Source organism: Onychomys torridus, chromosome 4 (genome assembly GCF_903995425.1).
Source record: "Onychomys torridus chromosome 4, mOncTor1.1, whole genome shotgun sequence".
NCBI classification, from domain to species: domain Eukaryota; kingdom Metazoa; phylum Chordata; class Mammalia; order Rodentia; family Cricetidae; genus Onychomys; species Onychomys torridus.
In genome coordinates this window covers 87,202,572-87,216,435 of record NC_050446.1, presented here as the reverse complement: position 1 = coordinate 87,216,435, position 13,864 = coordinate 87,202,572, and the positions used below count along the sequence as shown (strand labels likewise).

General features: G+C 39.5%; 1 protein-coding gene across 1 annotated transcript in view; it reads left to right on the top strand.

Moving 5' to 3' along the window:
- The window catches only part of Ryr3 (ryanodine receptor 3), a 521,956-nt gene that overhangs the window by 230,308 nt on the left and 277,784 nt on the right, over nucleotides 1-13,864 (top strand). The window contains 3 exon segments of the mRNA XM_036183838.1: nucleotides 5,185-5,297; nucleotides 6,139-6,238; nucleotides 9,601-9,694. Of these exon segments, the coding sequence (XP_036039731.1) occupies nucleotides 5,185-5,297; nucleotides 6,139-6,238; nucleotides 9,601-9,694 (307 nt within the window).

Sequence of the window (13,864 nt, the reverse complement as noted above, 5' to 3'; positions counted from 1 at the left end):
ATATATGTATATATATTGATGACCAGCCAGATGTGGTACATGCCTCTGATCCTGATGCTAGGGTATCTGAGAAAGAAGAATCATAAATTCAAGGTCAGCCTGGGCTACTTAGTAGGTTTAAGGCCAGTCTAAGCTACATAGCAAGTCCCCATAGTAGTCAGTACTAAGAGAGGTGGTTGTCCAAGCCAGGATTGACTTGGTCCTGCCTCAACTTAATGTACCAGACTTAGCTATCCCCCCATGAGAGAACTTACCCTGTAGGAGGAGGGATCAGAGGGGGATATGTTGTTGATATATAAAATGAATTTTTAAAAATTAATTTAGAAAAAGGTGGTTGCCAAGATGACGGCAACTTTCTCTGGAATCCAGAAAAGAAGGACAGAGGCCTAGGAAAACTATCTACACATATATATAAGAAGTTACACTATCAAGAAAGTATCATTTTCCTGGGGGCTGTTCTGAAGGCCAACAGAGAAGTGGATAGAATTTGAAATGAGACAATTTTACCTTGGTAAAGGAAAACGCTTTGTAATATGTACAGAGGAATGGCTTGCCAGGGAATGTAGCATGTTCCCTGTGTCTGGAAACATGTATAGACAATCTGACCATCTGCCAAGCACATTGCATATAGAAATTCCTATTCCAGGTAGAGGTTGGGCTATTACCAATTAGGAAGTGTGGTCGAAAGCAACAGAAACTGATTCTGATGGGTTTAAGTGGAACAGGATTTGCTGGAAGGATACTGAGTAGAACATGGACTAAAAATAGAGCTTCAAAATTAACCAGGCTATGGAAGGAGATACCATGGAAGTAAAGTCACTTAGAGAACTACAGAAATTCTGTTTGGAATATAGTCTTTAACAATATGGCATTTCCCCCTAACAGGAAGGCCATTCCAATGTTCCATCTCCAAAGAAGGACAGAAGTCTATGCTGTTGTTCTGAAATGAGACTAGTGTATTAATTATGGGTGCAGATTATCTGATTTTGTGATGATCAGAAAACAATGCAGGAGCCTATCCACCATGCACCTGCTGTTTCTGTGGCCTGCACCAGGCTACCCTCTCCCTTTGTACACAGAAGTCAGAGCCTATCTCTGACTGTTGTGAGCTTTTTCCCCCTAAAAGAAGATCACACATGAAATAGATTTGAGGTTTCTTTGTTTTTGGCTTGTGTTTTTCTTCAAGTATAATTTCCTCTAAAATGTCAATCATTGTGAAAAATTACAAATTGAGTGGAATGTCACACGATGAATGTAAGTTGGCCTCTCTCTATAAGCCAGATGCCAGTATTAGAGCAAAGAGTCATATACAGTCCTTCTATTTATAGCAGTGAAATTATGGTATATTTTCTGAAATCTGCAAAGGAATAGAAAAAGAACACTTTCTAGTAAAGAGTTCAAGTAATATACCAAATTTACTGTTAGAGCCTCTAATGAAAAGGAGGCAAATAGACTCTCTTACTTATTTCAGAAGTTATTTTTTGAGTCCCTGAGATCAGAATTAGTAGGAACTTTGGTGACAGCAGACCTACTACATGCTTGAGCTGGACCAAGTTCAAAGTGGCTGCTCAGAAGATGATCTGTGTGTAGACACGTAGGAAAGGGATGACTGCCTGCATGCAAATTTAGGTTCTGAAGTAATTTGCTTTTCTTTCACCCTCGATCTACTCTGCTCATATTCTCCTTGAGTCAGGAGAATGTACTGGCTTCCCCAATGACATTCAGGGTTTTATGGGATAAGACCTATCAGGGTGAGGGGGTCACATGGAAGCCACTGAGACAGAATCGTAGTTCCTTACCCGGCAATCCTGTGAATGTTCTTTAGAAGGCTGCTCCTTAGCTGGGTTGGATGTTGAGGAGAAAGTGTGAAGAAATAGTAGAGGACATTTCATCAATAAGTCTGGATTTTCCCCCTACATACTGATAAAGTCTTAGACTGGATACTCTGTTCAACTGAGTTAGTTGCTCAGTTATGCACACTTTTAAAGTTTTGTTTTGATTCTACTATGCTGACATAGATTTAGAATTTAGAATCATGAGGACAGGATGCTGCAAATGCTGCCATGCATCTTGTAGCCAGTGACTGGCACACCCTAGGAATTTAGGGAACAGCTCTAAGGACGAGAGACATGTCAGAGAAGTGTCTCTCTCCTTTGTGTGTGTGTCTGTTCATGATGTTCTTCATGCTGTATGCCCTCTCATGGCCCACAGAGTTTATACCAGATAGTCTGATCAATTTTACCTCAAATATACAAGTCATATTCTTTTGTAATGCATTTTTAATGTAGTCAAATACCTATACATAATTTTAATAGATAAGTGGCACTTTGATGTTTATTAGAAATATCTGCTCCGTACTCTAGATTCCTGCCTCAGGCACCTGTGTTCAGCTCTTCTAGTATCACTTGCTACTGTCCATGAAAATGTGTATACACTGCCATTTCAATGATTCTTTTCACATTAGGTTTTATCTATTCTCATCCTGAGAAAGTTTAATTCTTACAGTGAATTTTCACTGTCCTTTTTCCTTGCATTCTCAATCTATTCATATCTGTTTTTATGTAAAAACTAAACCAACAACTTCCATTGGTATAACTACCATCACATATTTGTAAATAACCCACATACTATATTATATTATAGTCAGGTTTGTTTTGTCTTCTGTGACTGAATCATGGATTCACTTCCAAGCTTTCCCATTGACCCAAAAAATGTCCCTAATTATTAGGATCAGTCACATTATCTCTTCATCTTCTTAGAAATATCCATCATCACCCAAGAAGTTCACTTTGCCTCTTCTAGCTTCTGCTTCTTCTTCACTACACCACGGATTACTATTTTATTTCAGGAAACCACACTACACAGTAGCTTTCATAGAAAAGATGCATGCAGGTACCAAATTATCTGAAGGTTGTTCATCCTAGCTTCATAAGTAATTCATAGTTTACTTTAATTCTGTATTAAAAGTATTTTTTCTTGGCTTCCTACAGGCTTTTGAGACAAACTGGCTGTTGAGACGAGCGTGTTCTGATTCCTGATGCTTTGTGTGTGACAATTTTCCTTTCTAAAATTTCTTTTTTTCTCTCTCTCTAATGTCTGAAATTCTGCAGTGTGTCTTGTGGATTCTCTCTGTTGTGCGGTCTCAGGAGGATGCAGGATAGGGTGGATGCTTGACTATGCGAGGGACTCTGGGACCTTTTCTATTTGCAGATGTTTGCTGTCCAGCACTGGGAAAGTTTTAGGGATATTATTTCTTTGTTAATACTCTTTATTCTTGCTTCCTGGGGATTCCTCTAGATTGTTTTCTAGAATTTTATTTTAATCAAAATATTTTCCTCTTTCCTTTTCCCTTTCAAACCTCTCACACGTCCTTTCCTTCCAACCCCTCCTCTCACTTCCTCTCAAATTCTAATTCTTTTTTTTTTTTCAAGATCTCACTGTGCCACCATGGAACTCTATGTAGACCAGGCAGGCCTCAATCAGCAATCCTCCTGCCTCTGTCTCCTGAGAGCTGGGATTAAAAACCTGTACCACCATTGTTCAAATCTAATTTTCTTTCTTTCTCTCTCTCTTTCTTTCTTTCTTTCTTTCTTTCTCTCTCTCTCTCTCTCGCTCTCTCGCTCTCTCGCTCTCTCGCTCTCTCTCTTGCTCCTTTCTAAACTATTTTTCTGTGTGCCTCTTGGAAGACTTTCCAACTGTCTGTAATTATTTTAGTTTTCTTCAGAATTGGAGTAATTTTCTTTCTCTCTTAAGGGAATCTTCAGATACTTTCTGAGTATATTTTCTTTCTTTTTTAAGATTGCTACTTGTAAAATTACTTAAAGTTTTGTTCTCTGCAATCTTGATTTTTCTGGTTCCTGCCCTATGCCACCATTTTTGTTTTTGTTTGTTTCCTGATATCAATGTTAGAGGCATTCCTCAAATTCAACATAACCTTTTGTCTTTGCTCATATTCAAGTCCAGGTCATAAAAGCTAATGGGAAGCTGGGTTGTAGCTTGGCATCTGTTAGTACTTACTCTGGAGTTATCTTTCAGAGCTCTGAGCATTTGAGATGAGAATCTCAAACCCTGGTAGCTTTTACCTTTAGTACATTTCAGCTTCTCTAAAAAGCAGTCCTCAAATCAGAGAACTGGTAAACATCACTCAGCTTTGCAGATGGCATTCTAGAATCTGAGAGGTAGAAGCAAAGGGAAAGAAGTGGGGGTATGTCTAATCACACAGAAACTCTAGTTATCTGCTCTCAGCAGGACCCCACTTTCTTATTTGGCGGTATCTTATGGTATTTCCAAGACCAGACCCTTGGTGGTTTGCAGCTCCATAAATTCTGTAGCCTGGAGGAGGAAGAGGCATCTGCTTGCGTGGGATGGGGAGGGGATCTTGGGCTTAACTGTCCTTAAAACCTTTTAGCCATTCTTCCTGTTTACAACCCATCTTTACCTCCAACCCAAGCAGTTTTCCTGCTGGAATCTATTCATAGCAGGGTGTACTTTTAAGTGAGTGGCTTCTTCTCCATTGTGTTATTTAAAATTGTCATTCCCCACCCCCATAACAGTTTTCTTCCTCGGTACATATATTTTCACATGTGTTAGACTGTTATAGTTCTTACAGGTTTGATCCTTAAGAATCAAACAAAAATTCTCTTTACTATTGTTTTAGCACATTTCATAGAAGGTGAAGAAGAAAGATAATATTGCTAAAATACTCAATATGTCAATGACATAGAGTCCTCAAGGTCCCCTTTCTGTGGGGACAAGGGTTGAGGTCCTCTCATATAGCCCAGGCTAGCCTCAAACTCATTAAGCCAAGGGCAGACTTGAACTTCTGGTCTTCTTGCTTCCACGTGTTCCACCAAAACATATTTTGAAATCAATTCTTAAAAGAAATACATAAAAGGCAGTGTGAAAAAAATCATGTCCAACATCTGTTAAAATATTCAGACTTCTGTAGTTACTGACCTCCAATAATCTTTCCCAAATTGTGTCTTTATGTCTTTATGGAAAGTAAAAAAAATATATATAGTCTAGATCATACATTAGACAACAAGGCTGGTTGTAGGTAAATAGATATTGAAGCCAAGAGAGTTGGGGAGAAGGGAAAGGTGTGTCGTCTATAAGGAATATGGGGCAGAATTAGGATCACTGCTTTCTGGGACACAGAGGCTAACTCATGAAGCCTTTATGTAGGAGAGGCCTGTTGGTGGACCATACATCCTGCTTCCAAACAGAGGTCTGAAGGAGAGAAAGTAAGAATTGGAGATGACCTTATCCTCGTCAGTGTGTCCTCTGAAAGATACCTTGTAAGTACCTCTTGACAGGCGCTTCTTTTGTTTACAGAATGCCCCCTTTAGGAACAGGTGGCCACAGGAAATGGAGCCACAGCAGGCTGGGTATAACAAGATGTCCCTCCCCTACGAGGCAATCATAGTGCCTGGAATTTAACTGTTAGCTTTCCTTTTAGATATTGTGTAGTGTTGAGCAAATGCTGCTAAGATGAATTAAGTCACGGTAGTATGAATTTATCGCATTATTTGGCTCTTGCCAAGTGGAATACAACATGGCTAAAAGAAGACAGAAAAATAAGCTTTTGGTGCAGAAAGAAAAAAATGTAAAATGTTTGTTAGTGCAGGGGGTATTACAGAAGCTGATAGATGCATATGAGGTCTTTGATCTGAGTATAGGGACCAGGCAAGCTCTGCTTAGGATGAGGATGCCTGAAGATAGAGAAATGCCAAAGACAGGTGTTAAATTTCTCAGCAGTTTCTCATAGGGCCAACCCTGCCAGCTAATTTCTCCTTGCTTTCTCCAAATATTGAAGTAATTTTTTTCCCATTTGTGGGTTTTCTTATCCTACAAAAAATAGACATTTTATAAGTGTGTAGTGTCAGGGATGCAGCTGGGGTGACAAGGTTAACACTTGTCTACCACCTCTGTGGCTGCAAATTCCTTCTTCCTAGAATACAGAGCCAGATATGAAGCTGCTCCAAGACTGAGTAAAGAAAGTTCCCACACAGGCTATGTAGAAAGAACCACAGAACACAACGGATGCTGTTTAATGGAATCCTTGACAGTGTAGCCGGCAGCTCTGACAGGACTGGACTACTGGTTTAAAGGAGGATTTCACTTCTTTTCCCAATGCAGCATCTCTCAATATCAAATGGTAACATACAAGTGGATGCCTCCTTCATGCAAACACTCTGGAATGTACATCCTACGTGTTCAGGAAGTAGCATCGAAGAAGGTAGGCCTTTGTAATGCAGTCAGCCCTGAGCTTGACATTCCCTCTGGGCTGTGGATGTCAACATTGTCTGCTGTTTCAAGTTCCACATACAGTATGGTTTTATCGCTCCAACTTTCTTTCTCTGGTGTCAGTATGTATTATTTTCTATTCGGACTCCCCATGGGCATCATTAAGCTTGTCTTTAATTCTTTGGTACCCATGGTTAGTTTATCACTACAAGCACACAGAATTTGGACATACACCTTCCCTCTCTCACCAAGTTTTGACTTTTATTCATGCTTACTATTGGTAAGTAAACAAGCCCAGAAACTTCCATCTTGGGAGAGATCATTTGCCAGAAAGGTAACATGACTTATTCCCCATCCCCTCCCATGCCTCTCTCCATAGAAGGAAGGAACTTCCTTTATAATAAATATATAATTGGTCTTTGATTTTTACTTACCTTTGTAGAACATCCCTTCATATAATAAATGAAATTTTCTCAGCATTAAATTCTTTCTGTGGAAATAAGGTCATCCAACTTTGTTTTCGTAACCTATTTCTTGGAGACAGGCAAAGTCAATGCACTTTGTAGGTTATATAACAAACACGTTGGCCTTACCTCACTCACAGGTAATACCACAGCTAAGCAGAAAAACAAAATGCCAAAGACCCCAGGGTTACTGCATTCCATTCTAGCACATTACAGAAAGATCTGAATTTTTATAAATGGTCTTATCACAGGCTTTAACCCTAGTTTTCTTCCAGAGCCTCCTAGTTTCAAACTGGGGATGTTCTTCTGGGTTGCGATGTTTGAAAATGGGGAAATGAGAGTTGTCAAGATGACAGCCCAGTTTCAGAAGGTACCACAGTTAAGCTAAGTGATTGGGAAGTGGCGAACCCTAAGTTTCCTGGTAGTATACAAGAGGCCTTTAAAAATCAGATATTTGCTGGGGCTATAAATCGGTGATAAAACACTTGCTGGGCATTACCAAGCCCTGGGTGCACTTTGTTCTCTCTCTCTCTCTCTCTCTCTCTCTCTCTCTCTCTCTCTCTCTCTCTCATGTATATCACACACACACACACACACACACACACACACACATACATACAAACATCAATACACATACAAACACACATGAACATATACATACAAACATCAATCCACCTCTTTAAATCTATTCAGTCTTTCCCTGCTTTCAGGAATCCAGACTCCCTGTCTTAAATCCTTCCCTAGAAAGTTTCAGCCCCATCTCTGTGTTAAATGTTTCATCTTCAACCACAAAAATAAAATTATCTTAGTCCCAACAGAGAGCTTGTGGAGATTAATTAAGGAGTGTTTGCAAATCATGTCAAATGGTTCTCACAGAAGTGCTGAGTGCCCTTGTGTGAAATTGGAAGAGCTCATCAGCTCAGTCATGGAGCTGGGTGGAGAATGGCCATTCAGCATCCACAGGGAAGAAACCCTCCCTGCCCTCATGGAGTTTAGTGGCCCTCCTCTCCATACTTTCTTCCTGACTGTGACACACACACACACACACATACACACACACACACACACACACGAGAGAGAGAGAGAGAGAGAGAGAGAGAGAGAGAGAGAGAGAGAGAGAGATCTGCTAAGAAAAGTTGTAATGCAATAGCATTTAGCAGCTTTCTCAGCTGAGGAGGATATTGATTGAAAAAACCCACAAACTCATGCACTAAGGACAGGTCCCAGTCCCACAGCCTGGATGCCACCCAAACAGTTCAAGCTATTCAATTGTCTCACTTATCCAGAGGGCCTGATCCAGCTGGGGGCCCCACAGCCTTTGGTTCATAATTCATGTGCTTCCATTAGTGCATGAGCTGGCTGTTTGGAACCTTGGCCTTACACAGGGACACTTTGCTCAGCCTGGAAGGAGGGGACTGGATCTGCCTGTACTGAATCCACCAGGTTTAAATGAATCCCCAGGGGAGTCTTGGCCCTGGAGGAGATGGGAATGGAGGGGAAGGGCTGGGGGGAAGGTGGGGATCGGGGTGGGAGGGGGGAGGACAGGGGAACCCATGGCTGATGTGTAAAATTAAAACACAAATATAATTTTTAAAAAAATCCACAAACTATTCATGATGGATTCTTAATGGTCATAGTCTCACCATCAAGAGAAGATAGAGAGTTTAATCAAGGGCTTGATGGCTGAAGTTTTTAATTTTCTGTGTAAATTGGCTACTAGGAATTCCCTTCAGTGCATCATGAATTATTCAAATGCAAAAAATGCAACTGTACATATTAGTATAATTAGCTATTAGAAAAATACTTGTGATATTTGAGGGAAGTTTAAGATAATCTTTCCTTGCCTAGATTAAAAAAAAAAAAGAAAGAAAGAAAGAAGCTAAGGAAAATTGGACCATCACTGCCCAATATGCTCTAAGAACACCAGTTTCCCATCTAGCAGGGTTTCTCATTGATACTGTTTTAATCCAGCATCCAAAATAGTTTGAGATATCCCCCTAAGTGTTTGAATTATATAATTTAAGAAGGAAGACTCTGAATACAGACATGGAGCATATTAAGTCCATATGTCTCCTGAGAACAGGGTAGCCTAGAGATTTTTTAATTCAGAAAAATAACAAATCCAATTTTTTTGTGCAAATCTAGTTCAGTCAGGCCTGTCACTTGCTAGTATGCTCCTTGAATTAATGCTTGGAATTTATTTGTAGTGGGTCATCATGCCCTTGAAGTTCATTATTTCTTTTGAGCATCTGAACTCCATGACTGTTGAGGTTTTTCTCTGCTGACAGCAGTTAGTGTGCATGTCCACTCAGACATGCTGGAGAAGTTCTGCCTCCCACTTTTTGCTATAGATGCATCATCAAATTTGATCTGTATTTGTTAACTACATTTAAAATCTACCTTCTCCTAAAGCAGCTCTGAAAAGCACAATTGCCTTTTCCTAAACAACTCTTAAAAAGAGATTGTCACCCTATTCCAGGTCATTCCTACCCATATCTATAATTTGATTTGGATTTTTCCACAAAGTGCATATACTAGGATTGTAAGAACTTCTCTGGTCATTTTGATACTGAGTTATTAGCTTCTTAAGAAACTGGAAAATCCTGATCTTCCCAACAGTAATTTTCCTTTTGTTTTTTAATGATAACAGTTGACATAGTGGTTTCACCTTCTTCTTGGTCTTTAGTTTATTTCTGAAACTCTACTTAACTGCCAGTGTTAGAATGCTTTTCTGCCTGAGGTCTGAACTCATGGACTCTATAGTTTCCCAAATGCACCTCTCTTGCTGTTTGCTAGAATCATCTATGACCTGCATGAATTTATCATCACTAAACACAGTGTTCTCTTTAAGCTTCCCATCAGTTTATTGTAGAATACTGTTCTTTCATAGGATACCTACTTGGTGGGCACGTAGTTCGTCTTTTCCATGGTCATGATGAGTGTTTGACGATACCATCTACAGACCACAACGATTCTCAGCACAGGTAAGCCACTGTCCTCGTGTTTTCTCTGAGCTGTCTGTAGTCTCTGGCAACTCATATTAAAGAGTTTGCATTTGGCCACACATGAACTGTGTAGGTATTTCTCAGTTGGCCTGAGCTTCATCTAATCACAGATCCAGTTTGTTAAATAGAAGTGGCAAGACATTAGCGTTTGCTCACGGAAAAAAAAAGAAAAAAAAAATTGGTGTGTTTACATTTAATCTAAGCAAACAATGCTACAATGTATCCCAAGCCATTCATTGTCTTTGATTGCTCCTGAGTCTGAAGCACCCCTTTGGTGAGGGAAATCTGTCATTTTGGGAGGCGGTGTGTTTGCACAAGTTATTGCTGGTCCTTGAAAGACAGCTTACCTCTGTTCCTCCCACTTTGTGTACTAAGTAATTAAGATAGAGTTGGTTGGTTTCATTTTTCTTGTTACCATCTCAGTGGGAGAAACTAGGCATCGGAATCCAACAGAAGGTGGGTTTAGCAGGGAGCAGTGTGGAGGAATATAGCTAGAGGCAGTATTGAAGTGAACTGTCTTTAGTTCAATAGCTGATTGATTAATGGGCTCTTGTTAAAGACTCAAAATTAAGTGAATCGGCCCTGCTGTGTCCAGAAGACACTGTTTCCTTGAAGCTCTTCAGCACCCCTGTCTCTTACCATCTTTCTGCCTCCTCTTCTGTAGAGGTCACTGAACCTTGAGGGGGATGGTTTTGATAAGGACTCAGTTGTGGATCTCTTTGTTATTCCCATCTACTGCAAGAAGAAGCTCCTCTGCTGAGGGTTGAGCTCTGCTCTGCTTTATGGGTATAGCACTATGTCATTAGGTGTCACTTTATTGCTATGTTCCTTCAGCATAATAATCAATATACTAATAGTAGTAAGGGATACCACATGGTTTTTCTGTGCATGTGCTTTGTGTTATGTTTTTGTATTTTTTCTCATACTGATTTTCTTTAGCTTTTCTGTTTTGATTCTCATTTTTTGTTCTGTTATTGTTTTTCCTGTGTGTTTATATTTTTGAGAGAAAGAGTAAGAGAAAGAACATGAAGTTGGATGGGTAGCAAAGTGGAGAGGATCTAAGGGGAGTTTAGAGTAGGGGAAAGGATATCAAATATAGTATGTGAATTTTTTCAATAAAAAGTTTCTAAAATATTCAAAATTATGAAGTGGGGGATATTAACCCACACAATAAATATATACTTAAGATTTATTACTATTTTGCTTACAATCAAAGGAAGAATACATAAAATGCTCTGTACAAGTCTCAGATATTAAATAAAAATCAATTTTTTATCCAAATTCAACTTAATTTTGACAGTAATTAGTCTGATCTGGTGACAGCAGTTTCTTGTGTTTTTGTCGTGCTTACAAGATCCTTCTCAACTACGTTGATTTTGCATTATTGGTAATATTAGGGCTAAATCTTGACAATTTGGAGATCATCTTGATCAGACTTCTGCCAGTAGTGACATCCTGACTGATTTCAGGTGGGAGCCTAGAAAGCCAGATTTTTGTCGGCTTTCAGTCGGGGCTCATTTCTTACTCCATTTCTTATTCCATTCCATGCTGAAGAACCCAGAAGCATTGTGACTGAATGTATTACTGTAGAAACTTTCCTCCAGTGACTTGAGCCTCTTATACTATGTCTATTCCTACTTGTTATGTCCTCTGAATGTCCTTCACAGGAGCTAGATGTGACATAGAACAGAGTCCAAAACACATTGAACATAGATCTATATAACTGTTGTGAGTGAATTACTCCCTGCCTCCTTAATCATGGTCAGTGGCTGATGGTGATGTCTACATAGTTGACCTGATTTCTCTTAGAATTATGGATCACTACCTAAATATTGTCATGTGATCTTAGTTGGTTGTAGTATATTTTTCCAGTTCATCTTTGTTTCGCATTGGTTTGATTTTAGTGGTTTTTATTGCTGCTCCTGCTTCTAGGAAAGGGTCTTACTATATAGTTCTGCCTAGAATTCACTATGTAAATCTGGTTGGCTTTACAGACATCAGCCTACATCTGCCTCTCATTTCTGGGATTATATGTCTGGCTTATTGTTGTTTTTATCTTACTATGTTACTGAAGAAAATGAGAAAACACACTTGTCTCTTCCCTTTGCAAAGCAGTTTGAGGGGCTGACTGAGCAAAGAAGCTACTATTGGGTCCTTTGGAGCCTGAATTCTTGAAATTTTCTGTCATTCTCAATGAATGCAGGGTGGCAAGATGCCTTGGAATTTTTTTTTTATGTCTAGGGACTGTGACTGGTAAGCCTCTTCATTGATGTCTGTTACAAAAAAAAAAAAAAAAAAGAATCCTTAACTAGCCAGGATTGTTGGAAACAATGAAATCACAGGGGTGGTAAGGGAACAAGAAATAGGTAACATGCTAAGGATCTCTGGGAACCACTGAGTCATGCTATGGTACTGACTTCCCTGATGAAATTTATTTTCTTCCCTCTGAATCCTGAGGGTAGGCAGGCTTGGTGGAAATATTACCCAAGAATGGAACCTAAAGATCCACAGTCTCACATTCTGAACTCAGATTCTTGGCTGTGCCTCTGGCTTGTCAACTGCCCTGGGCTAAGTCACTTGACCTGTTGGAGCTAAGGCTAGGCTGTCAGTCAGGCTTTCAAAAGCACCTCAGCTGTCCACCCACTCTACTCCTTATTGCAGTCATTTACGATTGCAGGAACAAGTTGTTTCAACCTTAAGAACCTGGTGAAATTAAACAGTCCAAGCTACAAGAATGTCTCATTCAGGAAGAATAGACTTTTAAGTATGCTTCAGAAGTTGGGCTTAGAGGTTCCTCTGATGCTAGCTCCAGGGCAGGATTGGTTGAGACCAAAGGTGGGCCACTTCATCTCTACTTTTCTTTCAGCATTTGCTGAAGGCAGAGATGCACCAGTGAAAATCTCAGTCAATCTGTGTGAGTGGCAAAGTCAAAGTCGGTAGAGTAGCATTTCCATTCTTGGCCAGATACATAGACACCTGGAAGTTATGGCTATAAATTAGTACAATATTTTCTTTACTAATTATTTTCTGGTAGAATATACATTTAAAACAAGGCTCAGAAATGTCCTCTATAACCCCACCTTGATGATGTAACCATGCTTAATGTAATATTTTATTGTATCCATGGGCCTTGATGAGTTCTTCAAAGCATATTTATAAATATCTATGTTTAAGCAAAATTTGGATAAATCTGTATTTCATAGTTCTTTGTGTGTCCATGAACATTCTCTTTAAACATTCTTTTAAAAATCACATTAAGTCTTTTACATCTCATGATATAACTACCCTTAATGGGCCTGTTTTATAGATGAGGGAACTGAACCACAGAGAACTGACAGATCTTTCCCTAGTTCATAGTACTAACAGATCCAAATACAGCTATCTTCCATTTGAATGTGCATCTTTTGAATGAATTCAGACTACTTCACCATGGGGGACATATCTATTTCCTCTTCATCACTGTTGAAAGTTTTTGTCAGAAAATCTAGGTCCAAATTCTTCTGAAGCTTTGAATAATTCACTTTTGTGACATAGACAAACCACGACAGAGGTAGGATGTTAGGCTGGTGAATTCAAGTGCAGGTAAATGATCAGTCTCGAAAGGTCTCCAAACAAGACATCCAACCTCCTCCTCTGGCTTCTTCACATGCACAGTTATATACATAGTCACACACGAATGTGTGCATTGCATGCATGCACAATACTGTTCTTCTCAAAATTCTGAGTGGTAAGAGAACAAGGGAGAAGTGGGAAACACTGTGACAGCAAGTAAAGAAGACAAGCCTGACCTTGACTGCAGCACTCTAGATCACACCCTCTTAACAGGAAAATAACTGTTGGAAAATTTTGGATGAAATATGAATAAAGTGTTGAGTTCAAGTACCCTGACTGGCTACAAGTATTGGCTTCTCAGTTTAGGCAAACACATCTAGATGATGCAAGATGACATTGTGAGGGGAATCAAGTGACCACAACTGTACAGGAACTCTGTGGACTATTTATGAAATTCTTCATGGTTCTAAATTTAGTCCAAAATAAAAATTATTTACAAGCATATTAAAACATAATTCTTAAAGCTGGGAGGAAAGAAACCATTCAATAATGGAACCATGGAACCTGTGGCAGCTGGAGACACAGATTTATCCAGGC